Source organism: Petromyzon marinus, unplaced genomic scaffold (genome assembly GCF_048934315.1).
Source record: "Petromyzon marinus isolate PM22_M1 ecotype Great Lakes invasive population unplaced genomic scaffold, UKy_Petmar_22M1.pri1.0 PM_G_Scaffold_83, whole genome shotgun sequence".
Classification (NCBI taxonomy): domain Eukaryota; kingdom Metazoa; phylum Chordata; class Hyperoartia; order Petromyzontiformes; family Petromyzontidae; genus Petromyzon; species Petromyzon marinus.
The window spans coordinates 79,623-96,918 of NW_027423039.1; the positions used below are offsets into that span (position 1 = coordinate 79,623).

Below are 17,296 nucleotides of genomic sequence, written 5' to 3' on the forward strand. Positions count from 1 at the left end.
AGTGTGGATTGGTGAAGGACAGGTAGGTGCCCAGAATTAGTTCAGATATCACTCGCTACTGATGTCATCCGTGATCAGTAACTTGAGTCGCTGCTGGGTTCATAGTGCATTGCGCTAACAATTGCACCGCTACTACACCTTAAACATTGAATGTCATCATTGACCACGATCAATCCACAGCTGGATGAAGACCTCCCGGTGCTATCCGTGTACCTGCTTGAGTCCCGAGTGGTTGGGGTCATCTGAGTGCAAGTGGTGTGTGGTTATCCACGTCGGGTGAGTTTCCTCACCAACCTGCATTGACCAGGGTATAATGACTAACGGTCACATATCTTCCCCACAATTTTAACGCATCTTGATACATTAACCTGAATCTGAAAATTTGAAATATTCATCATTACGAGGAAATAAAACAGGAAGGAGACAGACTTCTAAACATGGATTTCTCTGTTAGATGCAGTCATTTGATGCCACTATTTGTGATATCTCAGGGAACACGATGTGACAAATCAAGCATACCAGCTTATATGGAAGAATGTCTCGATTCCAGCTCTCAAATCAACAGATAGACACGATGCTTATATAAATAACCACATTGTACAGCTTACCGACCTACCAAGGAGTTGACCCGTTCTTTCGATGTCCTCTAGTACACAGGTAACTATAGGCTACAACAGGTGTTTCGTAAAGCCAGTAGATACACCTTTCTGCGGCCCACTTTTCACTTCCCACAAAATCAGCAGCCTGCAATACAATGCAGCGATACGGTCCAATTTACACTTCAATGGCGACTAATGGGAGATGCGAATGGACCGTGGAAGACTGGCCCACAAACTTCAGTTTGAGAATGCAGAGGACTGGATGGAAAAATGCCAAGGAAATCCCGATCGGATACCCCCCCCCCCCCCCCCAATCTCTCTCTACGAAGAGTTGACGGCGGGGATTTGAGAGGCGGCAGCAGCAGCAGCAGATGGTGGCCGTACGCTTGTGGCAACGAAGCCCCGAGTAGCCGTCCCTGCAGGTGCACACGCCAGGGAGCCGCGCAGCGCCCGCCGTTGACGCAGCCATCTCGGCACAGCGCTGTTCGGGGGGCATCGCCAGAGGCGCACGGGAGGAGGAGCCTTTAGCCGTCGGCAGAATCCTTGCATCGGGTAGAGCGGCCCCAGACATCGTCGTCGTCGTCGTTGTCGTCGGCCGCTAAGTGATCGGAGTGGCGATGATGACGCATTGGCGAATGTTCGTGCGTGTGTATGTGGTCACAACGGTGACTTCCTGGGCCTCAATTATGTCGGCTCAGACTTAAATGAGTACCTGGTGTGCTGTGGATTACGTCAGCATTGGGGCGACAAAAGCGGCTTTGGGGCCGTCCATAAATGACGTCACGCGATTTTGGACGATTTTTGACCCCCCCCTCGTCATTGTCACAAATGTCTGACCCCCCCCAAAAAAAAAAGATAAAACATGCTTCAAATCGCTTTAAACTATTGTCATTGTAGTGCGTATTTATTGTGCCGCTGCACTCTGATGTTGTAGGAGAAAACATTTATTAACAAGTCTATTTAATTAAGTGGAGCGTGTTGTCTATATTTATTTAAAGTTGCGCATTTTGATGTGACGTCACATTTCTCACCCCCCCCCCCTCGTCACGCATCGTCACAAATGTCTGACCCCCCCCCCCCCAGGTGCGTGACGTCATTTATGGACGACCCCTTTGGCGTGGTGTTGGCCACACCACCTACTCGATACAAGACGTACACAAGCTGAAGAATCAGACTGGCGAACGAGAGGCACAATTGAAATAAATACATCGTGACACGGTTGGCATAGATGAGGTGAGAAGGAAAGGAGAGCACCCCATACCTCTGAAGAGTGGCATAACCTTTCCTATCATAGGGGCACAGCTGACAGTAATTCTAGAGGAATGGGATTATATTATTGCTGTCTCTGAGAATCGCACATTGTGTTTGATCGCTCTCATCGGATAGGGCGACCTGAAAAACTGGCGGTGTACTTTCTCACTCTCGCTTGTGTACAATTACGGGTTACCAGAGCACAGAATGCAAGCTCACATTCACTCGGGTAAGATGGGCTGCAAGCACAGTGGCCAGATGTTAACTACCTCGCCTGGTATACAGGAGGTCATTGGTTCGATCTCGACTGATGCCTGCTGCTGTATATTTGGATGTTCTCCCCTTGATCGTGTGGCTTTTTCTCCGAGTCCTCCGGTTTTTCCCTCCCAATTCAGAAGCATGTGTTTGGAGTATTTAGCTGCTAGAAATTTTCACACGATAAGCCACTTCGTTGAGCTATCATTTGTGGCCAGGTCGCTTCTAAAAAAAAGAGCTTTACAGCTCAGTGGGCCCTGGTAAAATAAAAAAGTTTTAATTTAGTATGAGAGGGCAACATTCTCGTCGGTAATGGCATAAGACAGGAGGCGGCAGTGTATACGTGGTGCATCTGCGTTTGAGGCTTAGCCAATTTTCACAGCCTCAGATCAATCCACTGCTGGATGATGCCTTTCCCCATATTATATGGGTTACTTGACCATACTGCACCACACTGGTCAATGCGGTTTGTTTGAAGGGGTCCAGATATCACTTTCAATTCATGTTATAGTCATTCCCTGTAATCGAACTTACAGTGAGGGAAAAAAGTATTTGATCCCCTGCTGATTTTGTACGTTTGCCCACTGACAAAGAAATGATCAGTCTATAATTTTCATGGTAGGTTTATTTGAACAGTGAGAGACAGAATAACAACAACAAAAATCCAGAAAAACGCATGTCAAAAATTTCATAAATTGATTTGCATTTTAATGAGGGAAATAAGTATTTGACCCCTCTGCAAAACATGACTTAGTACTTGGTGGCAAAACCCAGGAGTGTCCCACTTTTGTAGAGGAAACCTTTACAGCAAAATCATCAAACACCCACCACCCCCACCCCACTACCGTTCCCAAAGTCCGCCGAGTGGAAGGTCATGGCAACGCAAGAAAGTCGACTGATCTTTCACGAGGCCAGGACTCCCCACGCCCATGTCTGAGGGTTCTAAGGTCAACTGTAGTTTAGATTAAAAAAATATCTGAATGCAACTGCAACTCACAAAATAACAAAATTAACCCAGAATGCACCAAATCTCGTCAGATCTTTGAAGCTCAACCGGGGAAGAGCCTGGGTTGAGTGCTTAATTTGAAGACTGTCTGGGAAAAGCAGACGTTTTAGGCCTTGCGCTGCAAGTTGGCCAACAGATGTCGGTGTACGGTGACGCTTTTTATATTCTTGGTTCTTTCGGTAAAGTCACGTAGCAGGGAAACAATAAAATAATAAAAATATAAAACATCTATGCAGTTGTCGAGTGTTACCCCCCCCCCACCACCTTTCGTATGCACAGGTAATCTCCGAGTTACTCCGGTTTCCTCTCACGAGCCAAACAAGCTACAAAGGAATTGGTCGAACATCTGAACGCTGGAACTTCATGAATACAAAATCTCAGAAACAGTCAGGATTTCCTGAGTAAATGAACGGGAAACAAATATTCTGACAGTACTATTATTATTATTATCACCCACGGATGCGCATGTGAACGCCGTTTTGTCAACAGCGCTGGATGCAGCAACAATACGTTCCTAACCTGAAGCCACGAAAAACCTCCCCTATGCATTAAGTGCCTGGCATGAGCAATTCACATTTTTCAGATTCCGTATTCAAAGATCGCACGTGTCCAAAACCAACGGCGCCACGTTCAAGTTGAAACCGGTTCCTTGCGAAGCCTCGGGAGGTACCGGTGGGGCGAGTGGGAGGACGTGTCTCACGGTGGGCCCCCCCCCACCCCAAACTCCCCCTTCTCTCTCCTCGCCGTCCGTCTCGATCTCCACCGCGGTTCTAGTTTCTGTACCGTGCCGCAACATCGGACCACAGCCTCTGCATGTCCTCCAGGCCCCTGGTCCAGAGCTCGCGTAGCTTCACCCAGCCGGTGCGCGCCGTTATCAGCAGGTAGTCGGCGTTCTGCGGGTATCGCAGGATCGTGTAGCGGGCCATGACCAGCGACTGGCAGAACCTGCGGGGAAAAGTAGACCATGTTGTTGTTGTCGCCGTTGCTGTCGTGACGGTTAATATCGTTTGTTATTCAAGAGGGTTTTTGCTGCCGACTTGTTGATCGGCTGGGATTTTAGCGTCCAGGAATCGCAGCCATAGTTGGATCAAGTCTCGTGGTCAGCAGCAGAAGTGCCAGCAGAAGGAAAGTCGCCGTCTTCATCTTCCTCGTCTCCAGCAGCAGCAGCAGCAGCGTGATCAGCAACATGATCGTAAACAACATTGCTATGAGTGTCTTTTCTATAATCATCATCACCGTCATCAGCAGCATCCGTAGAAGTGCTGTTAGCAACATCATGGTAATCAGCATTATTATGTCTAAACTGTTACTGATCCCCCCCGTTCACCAATACACATTAACCAGCATGGTGAAGTATGGTCAACCACCGCGACGATCGACATGGCATTGGCAAGACCTTCATTCATCATTGGTCTGATGAAGAGCTTTAAATAAATAATAAAGCACGTGTTTTTTTTTTTTTGCCGCACAATCATCGAGTTTATCGGATTCTCGCCAGACCTGGATTAATTCTCGTTACGCAACCGCCACAGGTTTTTGAAGCCAACGTTTCCCGATGCGGCCAACGGCGATCCGGGCAGACCCGACCCGACCTGCCCCGGCCCCCCTCCCCACCTCCGCTCTCACCTGCACGCCACCAGGAAGTAAACGGCCCTCCTCTCGTCCTCGGTGAGGGCCTGCACGCTCTCGTAGCGGCCAGGACGTGACCCCCGGCCTCCATCGCCTCTCCGCTCTCCACCATCATGTACATGATGGCCATGGCCAGGTCGTACACGTGGTAGCCGAACATCATCGAGTTGAGGTCCACAATGCCGGAGACGCGGTGCCGCGGCGCTCCCTCCGCCGACTTGGGCCCCTGCTGCTGCTGCTGCTCGCTTCCCGCGGCCACCTCCTGCACCAGGATGTTGTCGTCATTGAAGTCACCGTGGATTATGCCTGCGGCGAGGGGGAAACGTCGAATTTGATTTCGTCCGTTGTCTTTTATTGTTGACCGTCCTCCCCTCGTCGCCGTCGTCATCGTTCGTGCCCGTGCCGTTTTTATTCCGGCCGCACGATTGGTGTTGCGCAAGCCGCGTGTGCGAGTCTAAGAACGGCCCCCGCAGAGTCTCAGTGAATCACCGACTTCTTCTCCTGCCTTCAAAGGCACAGAATTACAATAACCCACCAGCGTCGTACAACCCTGCACGGGGGCAAGATATGGAGCGGTGTGTAGTGGTATGCACACCGCATCACGAGCCCTTGATTCCCGGCCATGGAGAACATCACTGATATCTGAACCAGTCCTGGGATCCTACCTACCTCCTCACCGACCAGCATGGTGAAGGAGGCAAAACAACCCCCATGACCCTACACAGCCTGGGAATGCCTTCGTCCAGATAGTGCATTGACAAAGGGCTGTACATTATTATTATTATGAGGATATGTGTAACAAAAACTGTTGAACACGATTTAGCATCCATTGAAAAATGATTTGGTAGAAATTACAATTATGATTTATATACAGTAGCGTCTGAATGTAATAACCCTGTCATTTGATTTCACCTGTGATCAGTGTCTGTGCGAGTGTCCCCCATTACATGCATGCCTTGTAATGCATCTGTGTATGCTGGGTAAAAGTAATCACGTAAAGCACATTGCAAAGAAAATGCTTGCCACAAATGAATCACAATACCTTGCTGATCTCGTCAAGCAGCATAAACCATCACGCGAATTCGGGTGATCCTCGCAGCGGCTTTTGGCTAACCATCGAACAAACAAAGACGGTCACCGCATCGCGCGCTTTCAGATGCACTTCTGCGGCCGTCTGAAAAGCTCTTCTTTCCGATATTAGGAAGCACTGGAGCTATGCACTTTTAAACCTAGATTGAACACTAATTTATTTTTGAACTGATTTTTTGTGTTTAGTTTGTTGTCCTTCCCCCGCACCTCCGATTAGCACGGTTGGCTATGTACGGTGCGAAAGAAGTTCAACGTACACACGTACGCGGCACCCGTCGTGGCTTCAAGGCCTCGTCGGTGGCCTGAAGCGCCCCTCGCCCCCTGAGGCATGGAGCTACGTCCCGGGTGAAGCTGCGAGGCGAGCGTACATCTGGTAAACTTGTGCAGGTTGGGTTGGATCTCCTCGCGGAACTTGGGGATGACCTCCCTGACCAGACCCTGGTTGGGGTCGCCGTCCAGAGTGAAGAGGTAGGGCTCGAGCAGGTGGGTGTTTGACAGGTTCCAGATGAAATTGTCTAGTTGCAGGGAGTGCAGGAACGGGTGCTCAAACTATGCAGATGTTTAAAAACGAAGGCGGTAAGATGACAAAAAATGCAATACGAGATTAACATCGCATTGGCCAGTTGAGTACACATGTAAGTTAAAGGCAGCAAAACGTCAAGCTAGCAAAGGATAGTCTTCGTTTCAAAAAAGATGTTCTCCTTGACTTATTATTTTCTCTTTGTTTTTTTTTCCGGTAAAGTCATGTAGGTAAAACTATAAAATAAAAGAATAAATGAAAAAACAACTACATTTTTAAAAATTCTATCATTTTATAGTTTTACCTACGTGACTTTACCGAAAAAACCAAAGAGTATGAATCCTTGCAGTCACGAAAGCTAAAAATCTAGACTTATTATGCAGCTGAGGGTGGGGCTGCCCAAGTCCTGCGTGCGGCTGGCAAATGTTTGATTGGTATTTGTGAGTAACAGGACACTTGAATGGATCTGAGAAGTAGTTTTGTGAGATCACCTTCTGCGGGCCATTCTCTAACCAGAGGTGATGCACAGAATGAGATGTTTTTTTCCATCTCATGACATGGCACCAATTAGCACAACTCATACAGCCCTTATCAAGGCACTGCCGTATTCAGTGTTGGTCATGTAGGGTGTTTGACCATACTTCGCCAAACTGGTCAGTGTAGGTTGGTGAAGGATAGAGGACAAGGGGGGGTGGGCAGGACTGGTTCAGATATCACTTGCCACGAATGTTAGGCGTGGCCGGAAATAAAACTCAGGTGGCCGGGTTCGTAGCGCAGTGTGCGCACAACTGCGCCACCGCTCCACCCCGACGCTTGGAATAAAATTTGGGGGGGGGGGAAACAAAAATACGTTGCTTGAAAACCAGCCATTCGATCACTTGAAAGGACTCTCACATTGCTAATTATGAACAGCTGCGTACGTTCTGAGCGAGTGGGCTCGTTACGTCACATTACACTTGCTTACCGAGAGAAAAGGCTCGCCGAGACTCAAGACTTTTTTTTTAAGATTGTCGCAGTAAGGGGTTGGGGAAACTATCGCTCCGCATTTCCCAATGAAGTAATTTGCGAGTTATTTATTTTTTGCCTCTTTACTTTGTCGAATATTCTCATATTCTTGTTTCTTTCGGTAAAGTCACGTAGAAGGGAAACAATAAAATAATAAAAATATAAAACAATAGAATTTTCACGACGTTTCGACTGCAACACAAGCAATCATCATCAGGTGTGAAAACCACAACAAGAATTTTTTTTTTATTTCCTTGTTGTGGTTTTCACACCTCATGATGATTGCTTGTGTTGCAGTCGAAACGTCGTGAGAATGTTATTGTTTTATATTTTTTATTATTTTATTGTTTCCCTTCTACGTGGTGACTTTACCGAAAGCAACAAGAATATGAATCCCTGCAGTCTCACGTCACCTGTCAAGAGGCGCTCGTGCGCTCGTACCTGCTGCAGGGCTCAGTGGATGCTCGCTGCCAGCTTGCCCACCTGGTAGTACAGGCTGCCATCCGCCAGCACCCTGGACAGCGGCACGCCGGGCAGGTACGTGAGCAGCCGCACGTTGAACTCCTTCTCTCCTTCGCCGCAGTCTGAGAATTCACAGCAGGAGTCGCCACCGAGGTCAAGAGGTCACCACGGTTAGTGAAATCTCACCGTCGCTTCCTTTTGCTGGAACATAAAAAGCTGTTTGGAAGCTGATATCGGAACCTTCAAGGTCTGGCCAAAGTGTCAACTCACCACTTTGCGCCCTGTGTTCATTACCCACGTGCTATACTACACAGGGTCTCTGATGAATTGCTCAACTGATAGCCAAGGCTACTATTCTTTTTTTAGGAAATTAAGCGACAATTTGCTGCTCAGCATTAAATGGTTAATAACAATAATGAACGTGCTAAGTCCCATATATAACGCACATAAAATTCGTGTAGTCTTTAAAACGCCAATCTCTCAAGCAACTTGAATCGAGTATTTCTGTTCCCCCCCCCCCAACAATAGTAAATTGGAGTGATTTTTTCCTCATGACTTTCTTTCACGATACTATTAACGCAGAAATTAATAACAAGAACGCATTCCGAAATTCGCATTCCTATATGGCCTTGTTGTCTAAACCGCTGTAGCTAAATAAAGCATTTGAGAGGAATAATACCTCACCACACCCATGCGTAAGGCATCCGCCAAAGTTGCAACGTGGCACGCAACCCTCACGCCTTAGCGCACGCTGGCCAGAACCGGGGGCAATTCGCCCAGGTTCGGGCCAGAATGGATACGTCAGCACCACGAGTCTAGCTGAATTCCCTGGGTTCAGCTTGAGCAAATTACTTAGGAGCAGGGTGAATGGGGGCCCCATCTGCATCAGGAGGCGACTTTTATCGCTCGTTCCATCACGTAAATATAAGGGTCAGCGGCATTCCGTGATCTTCGCATTCCAAACACGGCGTTGGGCGGCGATGTCAGCTCATGCGATGAACCCCGAGCCTGGGTTTAAAAGAGCGCTGCTAGCCCAGGCATTATAATCAGAATATGTACTTTTACTGGAGGAATCCGATGAGCTATGAAGCACTTTGCTTTACAAATGTTTAGCAGCCCAGTGTTGTCCCAACTACAGCCCGTGGGCCAAGCCCGAACCACCAAAATTAATTCATTCTGGTCTACAGGACAACTATCCCGCCACGCCTTACAAGAACTAATTAAGTACATGTCTCAGTCAGCAATACTCACTTGAAATTACACACGACAACCGTCGCCCCCGCGCCCTCCCCCCAACTGAAAAGTTTGACAAGACCCTCCCGATACTCAGTGAGGCTCTGCTGTGAAAACAAGTGTAACGATGATGATTACAATAATAATATTAATAGAAGTGATGCGATGCAGGAGGCCGGAGTGGGTGTGGGGGAGAGATAAGCTCTGTATCGACATGTTTGCATTTCTCTAAATCTCTCCTCTTGCGGATAGATCTTTCTCCTATCTCTTCCATATAAATATCATATTTCTGATTAAATCTCTCTCTGAATGAGTTAAATGATGACATCACCCTGCTGCTCTATTTAAGACCGGGAGCAAGTGAGGGCTTCACCATTCTGGCGAATTGCCCGATGATGCTGGATGTAATTACCAGCGAAACGTCGTATTCAAATATTGTAAATGTTGTGGATTCACTCTTCATCACACCGGTGGGCTAAAGTAGTGAACTATTTTATGTGTTGTCAACGTGACACATTTTTTACTGTTTGGCTGTGTCGGGTGGTGGAGGGTTATGACACATTTATAAATAACGTTATCTCACCCAAAAACCTTTATCATGAATAAATCTCTCTCATATCTCTACAATATATCACTTGTGACATATCTTTCCCGTCTATGCTTGTTCATGTAATACATGGTTTTGGTTTGACGTGTTCCCCTTGTCAGCCAATCCGGAACTCGATGCAAAGAGTTTGACGTTTGCTTCTCAGGGTCTCGTGGGAAGATAAGCAGAAACAAAAATTACGATTTAGGTTTTGTAAGTATGTTGAAATTCTTTCGCACCATACGTACGTAGCCAACCGTGCTCATCGGAGGTGTGGGGAGGTGGAACACACTGTGCAGTTGGCGAATGGCGGCGTCGGTGAACTGTACAAACATTATATCTACCAACTTGCAGGTCAGTAGATGAGAAAACAGCAAGTGTGCTTCTGATCTCTCACCACAGATGTTATCGTCTCGTCCGTGTGGCTTTGCTGTGAGCAGTCATTCCAGTTTCATCCCACACACCAAACATTGTTTTTTTTTATATATATATGAAGAATTTACAAAATATCACAATGTGGACCTTGGGCCAGTACCAACAAGCAGTGCGTTACATCCACCAACCTCACAAAAACTAAAAAGTACGATCCTTTTACATCACTTATCGTCAGTGGAGTGAGACCCAGTATTATACCACCGCCTCATGCTCGGATATTGATCGTTGTCTTTGCAAGTATAAACCAATGCTGTGTTCGTATGATTACTATCAGCCTATGACTAAATCACCTGGAATGTGCCCTATCATAAGATCTGAAAGCTAAGCAGGTTGAGCCTGGATTAGGGCTTCTATGGGTTACAATCGTGCATTAAACAGGCATCACAGGCTGCTGCGTGGTGCTATGTTGTGGGGGCCAGAGTTCAGTTGCAGCAAAATAAATTGTACTGCACTGTACATCTATTAAACTTGATTTGTCACTTTCGTGACTGCAGGAATGACTCTTTGGTTTTTTCGGTAAAGTCACGTAGAAATAAGAAATAATAATAAAATTACATAATAGCATACGACGTTTCGATTGCAACGCAAGCAATCATCATCAGGCATAGAAGAGCTAAATTTAAGAGAGAGGAAACACAGAACCGCAGATATATATACAGACACCTAAGTAGAAGGGAGTTCACACAGAGACACAAAGAGAGACACAACGTACGGAGGACAGAGAGATAGGGTCTCTGTGCCGAGGCCTTAGCATGTAGGGGGAGACAAAGGGAGATGGAGACGCACATCAAGTAGAACAAGATTTAGTATTACGTACATCTCTTCTCCAATGTCTCTGCTCCCGGGACCCACGCGGGCGCAGCTCACCGATGTTCTCGAGCGACATGATCTTCCCGCTGACGTTGTCCACCACCTCCTGCATGGGGAAGCCCCTCTCCCGCAGGAAACTCATCATGGCCATCTGCACCTCGAGCATCTGCGGCCGCTGGCTGTCCCGCGTGTTGGTGACCTTGAGCACGAACTGGCGACCGTCGCGCGCCAGCACACGGTAGTTCTGGTCGACGTAGCTCGCCAGCGGGCTCACCCCCGCCACGCTCACCCCGTAGAGGCGCTCCACCAGCTCCGCCGCGCGGGACTCGCTGAGGCACGGCTTCTCGTGCTCGCTGCCATCGTCCTGCGGCGCGGCTTGCATCGTCTTCAACGGACAAAACGAGGGCAATCAAAAAGCTTTTGGGTTTTGCAAGTGCACGTTGGCGTCCGCTCCATTCGTGCAGCGCAAGGCGCCTCCGATGAGCACGGTTGGCTACGTACGGTGCGAAACAAGCTCAGCGTACACACGAGGCTACACCCTGGAGGCGCTACGCTTCACGGACAGCCCACAGTAGTTGTCGTATTTACAGAATTGTGCCGACACACGTGGCATACTACTGATTTAAATTACATCTCCGAGATCTTTAGCATCCGACTGTGAAGCAGACATCAATAAACAAGTCTCTTTGCTCGCATCACATTTAATAGCAACACATTTCACCGAACAGAAAAGCACCACTTAAACATGTCAGATATAAGATTCGTAATAACAGAGAATTATCCTTGTGTATTTCAGTGGAAATACAGCCAGTGCCTGATAAAGTAGCATTACTGTAACTGGAATTATAACAAGAACCGTGGGTTTATGCAGCATTGGGGAGCTGCAGCTATGGCCCACCGAGTAAACACCTTGTCCCGTAAGCACGAAATCACGTGTTCAAATTCCACTGGATGTGTAATTGTGTGAATAATAATCAGGGCTTAATCTGTCACTGAATATTTTCCGGGTCGCTGGTGCGGAGTGGAGTGGGCAGCACAGCCCCGGTAGCCACGGCGATAGCGAAAGGTACACACTGGACGTGGTGTGCCGGGTGTCAGCAGATTTTTCAGAGTCGCTGACACAGAGCAGCCCTGGCCGAAATTATCTCCATACATATGTAAAAGGCAAAGTTGTGATTATGTGTGTCTATTCAAAATGTTTAGCGTACTTCCCGACATGCAACAAACTTGAAATTTGCCATGTGGGTACTTTCCAGACTGTACACCACGCAAAAAATATTAAAATACACTTTTGTGTTTTTTTCTGGGGGGAGGAGGGGGGGAGCTCAATAATGCATTTTTTTTGCACGGCAAGTGAGCTGTGACGTCAAATCTGTCACGTGACCCACGCATGTGGAAGCTTAACGCATTGTAGTGTAGTGGTTAGCGCACTGCGCTACGAACCCGGCAACCCGAGTTCAATTTCCGCTCACGGCCACCACCGGTGACGATTATTTCAACCGCTCCTGGGCCTCCCCTAGATCGACTCAGCCTCAAACGAGTAATTGCTGTGGTGTGTGAACATCGCCACTGGGGACACAAAGGCGGCCGGGCGTGGTGCTGTCACCCACCCCTTCGTCTGTATATATAAAAGCGAAATTTGTGAATATGTGTGTCTGTTCGAAATGTTTAGCATACTTCCCGACATGCAACAAACTTGAAATTTGCCATGTGGGTAGCTTCCAGACTGTAAACAATGCAAAAAGTATAAAATATACTCTTTGGTTCTATTGGGTAAAGTCACGTAGGTGAAAATAAAATAACAAAAAATCACGACGTTTCGGCCACAACACAAGCGGCCTTCATCAGGTGAAGGGACGAGACTGTCTGGAGGACAGCGCTGGAGTGTGAGAAGCCACGCTCAGATCACGACCTTTAAGCTGTGTGAGAAGAAAAACACAAAGCGCCTTGACAAAGGAATTAGCATATAATTTAGCATTGAAATGGCTCATTGAAATAGCTAAGTTAAAGTATACACATCCGCAGAGGTACCCTTTGACAAAGGAATTAGCATAGAATACAATTTTATAAAACAATAAAATTGTATTGTTTTATAAAACTACAATTGTATTGTTTTATATTTTATTATTTTACTAGCGGTAAGTACCCGGCGTTGCCCGGGCGAAAAAGATAGACTCACACATCAACTTACACACAGACATCGACCCACACACGTAGAAACACATCGACTTACACGCGCACACACATACACATATAGACTCACACAGACAGACATCGACTTACACACACACACATATGAACTTACACACACATAGACATCCACTTTAGATACACCCACATGGAGTTACACACATACAGCGACTCACACACACATCGATTCACACACAGACAAAGGTGAACTCACACACACATTGACGTAAAAACACGTCATTACACACACACACATATCGAGTAAGACACACACACACACGGACGTATATATACACACACATGGACCCACGCACACACATTGACTTACACACACACACATAGACTCGCACACACATAAATAGACTGACACACACATTGCCCCACACACATATGGACTCTAATTTAGATACACACACATGGAGTTACACACACATATCAACTCACACACATGGACTTACACACACACACATGTATGGACTTACACACACACATGTGGACTAACATAGAGACATGGACTGACACACATACACATGGACGTACACACACACATCGACTGACACACATAGACACACAAACGCACATTGACTTACACACTGACATGGAGCCATGCACACACATTGACTAACACACACACAAACACATCGACTAACACACACACAGCGACTGACACGCACACATGGACTGACACGCACCCTTGGACTGACACACACACACAAACACATCGACCTACACACACACACAGCGACTGATGCACACACATGGACTGACACGCACCCTTGGACTGACACACACACACACATCGACCTACACACACACACATCGACTGATACACACACATGGACTGACACGCACCCTTGGACTGACACACACACACACACATCGACCTACACACACACACATCGGGGGTTGTCCGTTAGAAAAAGACAGACACACGCATGGTCCTACACGCACACACGTATGGACTCAAACACACACATCAAATCACAAACAAAGATCCCCCATATAGCCTTAACAGACTGTAGGGGCAAGTGCTGTTAGCGAGCACCTATGAAGGCCGGAACGGTACACCAGGGGGTGAGTGGCCAGCACCACGCCCGACCGCCTTTGTCTCCCTAGTGCCGATGTTTACACACCGCACCAGGTACTCATTTAGAGGCTGAGTCGACCTAGGGGAGGCCCGGGACCGGTTCAGATAATCGTCACTGGTGTTGGCTGTGAGCGGGAATCGAACCCAGGTCGCCAGGTTCATAGCGCAGTGCGCTAACCGCTACACTATCGCTCCCCACATCAAATCACACACACACATCGACGTGCACAGCAATCCCCGATGATGGCACAGCTATGAGCATCGCAGTACTACGTATCAGCAAATAGTGTGACGTGAGCAATCGAAATAGTAGAAATGCATAGAAGAAATCAGCTGAAATAAGTGTACATGAATGAGCATCAGTATGCACAGGTAAGTTGAGAAGCAGGCTACAGTCTAGATTATAGAGTGGCAGTATGTCGACTCAATGACATAAGCATAGCTACAGTCGACATAAAAAGCTGGCAATATGGGCAGCAGCTGAAAAATCAGGATACAGTCGACATGAAAGGCTGGCAGTACACTGAGTGAGGTAAAGAAGCAGGCAACAGATTATAGACTGGCATACACTCATAATGGGCAAAAGCTAAATTAGCAGTGTGTATAATAGCGGCGGTGCACTGGCGTGAATTAATCAGCAGGCAACAAGCCACATCACAGACTGGCAGTGCACGGTCTCAGCGTCATAAAAACACAGCTCAAAAAGGAAACATGTAGCAACCTAAGAATTTAAAAAGTATTTTTCTGCACACAAAGAAAGTGATTGTAATATCTGCCACCTTCTTTGTTTCATAATAGTAAACAATGAACCCGAGTTATTATCTGCACACAAACATTATTATTATTGTAATATCAGACAACTTATTTGTTTGGGAATAGTAAACAATGAACCCGAGTTATTATCTGTGCACGAACATTATCATTGTAATATTTGGCAACTTATTTGTTTGATAATAGTGTAGGGAAGGGCGTGTATGGGCTATGTGTAGCGACGGTATGTGTACAACTTACCTGTAAGGACTGACATAGTCCAGTAGGGGCAGTCGCAATATCCCTTGCCCCGTAGCAGGAGGGGGCTGTTGGGTGTCCTGGGATCCGCCGGGGTCCCTCCTGGGGGGAGGCGGCTGCCGGGTGTTCTGTTAAACACGTGAAATAAAATGTCCGGTGTGAGCTCCACTGAACGCACAACACTTGGCGCGGTCCACCGCCCCCTTCCCCCCCCCAAGCAATTGGCGTGAGTTGGTACGGTCAATGTCGCGCAGTAAATAAATTCATATAGCGAAATCCCACGAAATCGCTGTGACTAATTTAAAGGTGACGGACATGAAAAAGGAAGAGCCTATTCCCACCGTGGGGCTTAGGGCGTGCTGGCTGGCACATTTTTTTCGATGTCAACCCCACGGTTCGAGAGGCAAATCCCTCGCAAGCGCACGCGCGCGGAGACGTTTATAGATAAGATATTTACATACGATAATTATGCCTTTTATTTCATAATACGAACGCCCGCTGGCAGAAGGTCAAGGGACAGACCCAGGTGCCACGGGTCGACTGACTGAGATGACTGGCTGATGCACCACCTGTGCCCCCTCCTGTGCCAACCTGTTGTGCTTTAGCCACCCGGCGTTCCGCTCGTTGTTGTGAGCGTCGCTCCTCCGCCCTCCGTTGTTGTTGGAGGGTGACTGCCTCCAACTGCCCAGTAGCAGCGTCCTTCACGAGCCTCCTCCACAGAGGCCGATCTTGACACCGCTGGTACCAGTCATCGGCAAGTCCACTCAGCTCCACGTCCTCCTGTACCACATCACTCCATCTCTTCTCTAGCCCGTGCCGCGCACAGACAAAGATACCCCGTATAGCCTTAACAGACTGTAGGGGCAAGTGCTGTTAGCGAGCGCCTTTAAAGGCCAGCACGGCACACGAGGGGGTGGGTGGCCAGCACCATGCCCGGCCGCCTTTGTCTCCCTAGCGGCGATGTTTACACATCGCTCCAGGTACTCATTTGAGGCTGAGTCGACCTACACACACACAGACACATTTCCTTGTGCGTGGTCTCACCTGGTCGTCGTCCTCACGGTCAGTGAGCAGCGTGAGGAGTGAGCGCAGCGTCCCAGCCGCCCTCACCACCCCCACCGCCCACTTCTCGGGTTACTCGCAACCACCACCAACACCACCAGCACCACCACCAACACCACGGCCACCACCCCCACCAACGCCACCACCACCACCACCGCCACCACCGCAACCACCACCACCAACACCACCACCACCAACACCACCCCCACCAACACCACCACCACCAACACCACGGCCACCACCCCCACCAACGCCACCACCACCACCACCGCCACCACCGCAACCACCACCACCAACACCACCACTACCAACACCACCCCCACCACCACCAACAACAACAACAACCGCCATTCGCCACTAAGTGGCGGTGACGTCACCACGACGCTTGTGCCAGGCTATGTGCACCCTGAGGCCACGTGAAGTGTCGAACGCCCGCTGGCAGGAGGTCACGGGGCAGACCCAGGTGCCACGGGTCGACTGACTGAGATGACTGGCTGATGCACCACCTGTGCCCCCTACTGTGCCAACCTGCTGTGCTTTAGCCACCCGGCGCTCCGCTCGCTGTTGTGAGCGTCGCTCCTCCGCCCTCCGTTGTTGTTGGAGGGCGACTGCCTCCAACTGCTCAGTAGCATCCTTCACGAGCCTCCTCCACAGAGGCCGATCTTGACACCGCTGGTACCAGTCATCGGCAAGTCCACTCAGCTCCACGTCCTCCTGTACCACATCACTCCATCTCTTCTCTAGCCCGTGCCGCGCCCGCTTAGCCCCCTCAATCCGGCCAAACAACAACACCACCACCACCAACACCACCGCCACCACCACCACCACCGCCACCACCACCAACACCACCCCCACCACCACCAACACTACGGCCACCACCCCCACCAACGCCACCACCACCAACACCACCACTACCCCCACCACCACCAACCACCACCACCAACACCACCACCTCCACCACCACCGACAACACCACCACCACCAACACCACCACCACCCCCACCAACACCACCAACACCACCCCCACCACCACCAACACCACAGCCAGCGGCGGTGGTGTTGGTGGTGC

The 17,296-nt window shown here is 48.7% G+C and overlaps 2 protein-coding genes across 2 annotated transcripts; both read right to left on the reverse strand.

Annotated features, from left to right (window-relative positions):
- Positions 1–2,712: 2,712 nt before the first annotated feature.
- Positions 2,713–7,459, reverse strand: LOC142921671 (hydroxylysine kinase-like). The gene is made up of 4 exons (XM_076062974.1): positions 7,442–7,459; positions 6,198–6,378; positions 4,738–5,046; positions 2,713–4,056 (listed from the first exon to the last, which is right to left on the reverse strand). The coding sequence occupies exons 1-4, from the start codon at positions 7,457–7,459 to the stop codon at positions 3,986–3,988; spliced, it is 579 nt and encodes a 192-aa protein (XP_075919089.1). The 3' UTR covers positions 2,713–3,985.
- Positions 7,460–7,807: 348 nt separating this feature from the next.
- LOC142921672 (hydroxylysine kinase-like) lies at positions 7,808–16,368 on the reverse strand. Its single transcript, XM_076062975.1, has 5 exons — positions 16,210–16,368; positions 15,757–15,903; positions 15,169–15,293; positions 10,938–11,265; positions 7,808–7,938 (listed from the first exon to the last, which is right to left on the reverse strand). Exons 4-5 carry the CDS (start codon positions 11,260–11,262, stop codon positions 7,808–7,810), a joined length of 456 nt encoding a protein of 151 aa, XP_075919090.1. The 5' UTR covers positions 11,263–11,265; positions 15,169–15,293; positions 15,757–15,903; positions 16,210–16,368.
- Positions 16,369–17,296: the final 928 nt, after the last annotated feature.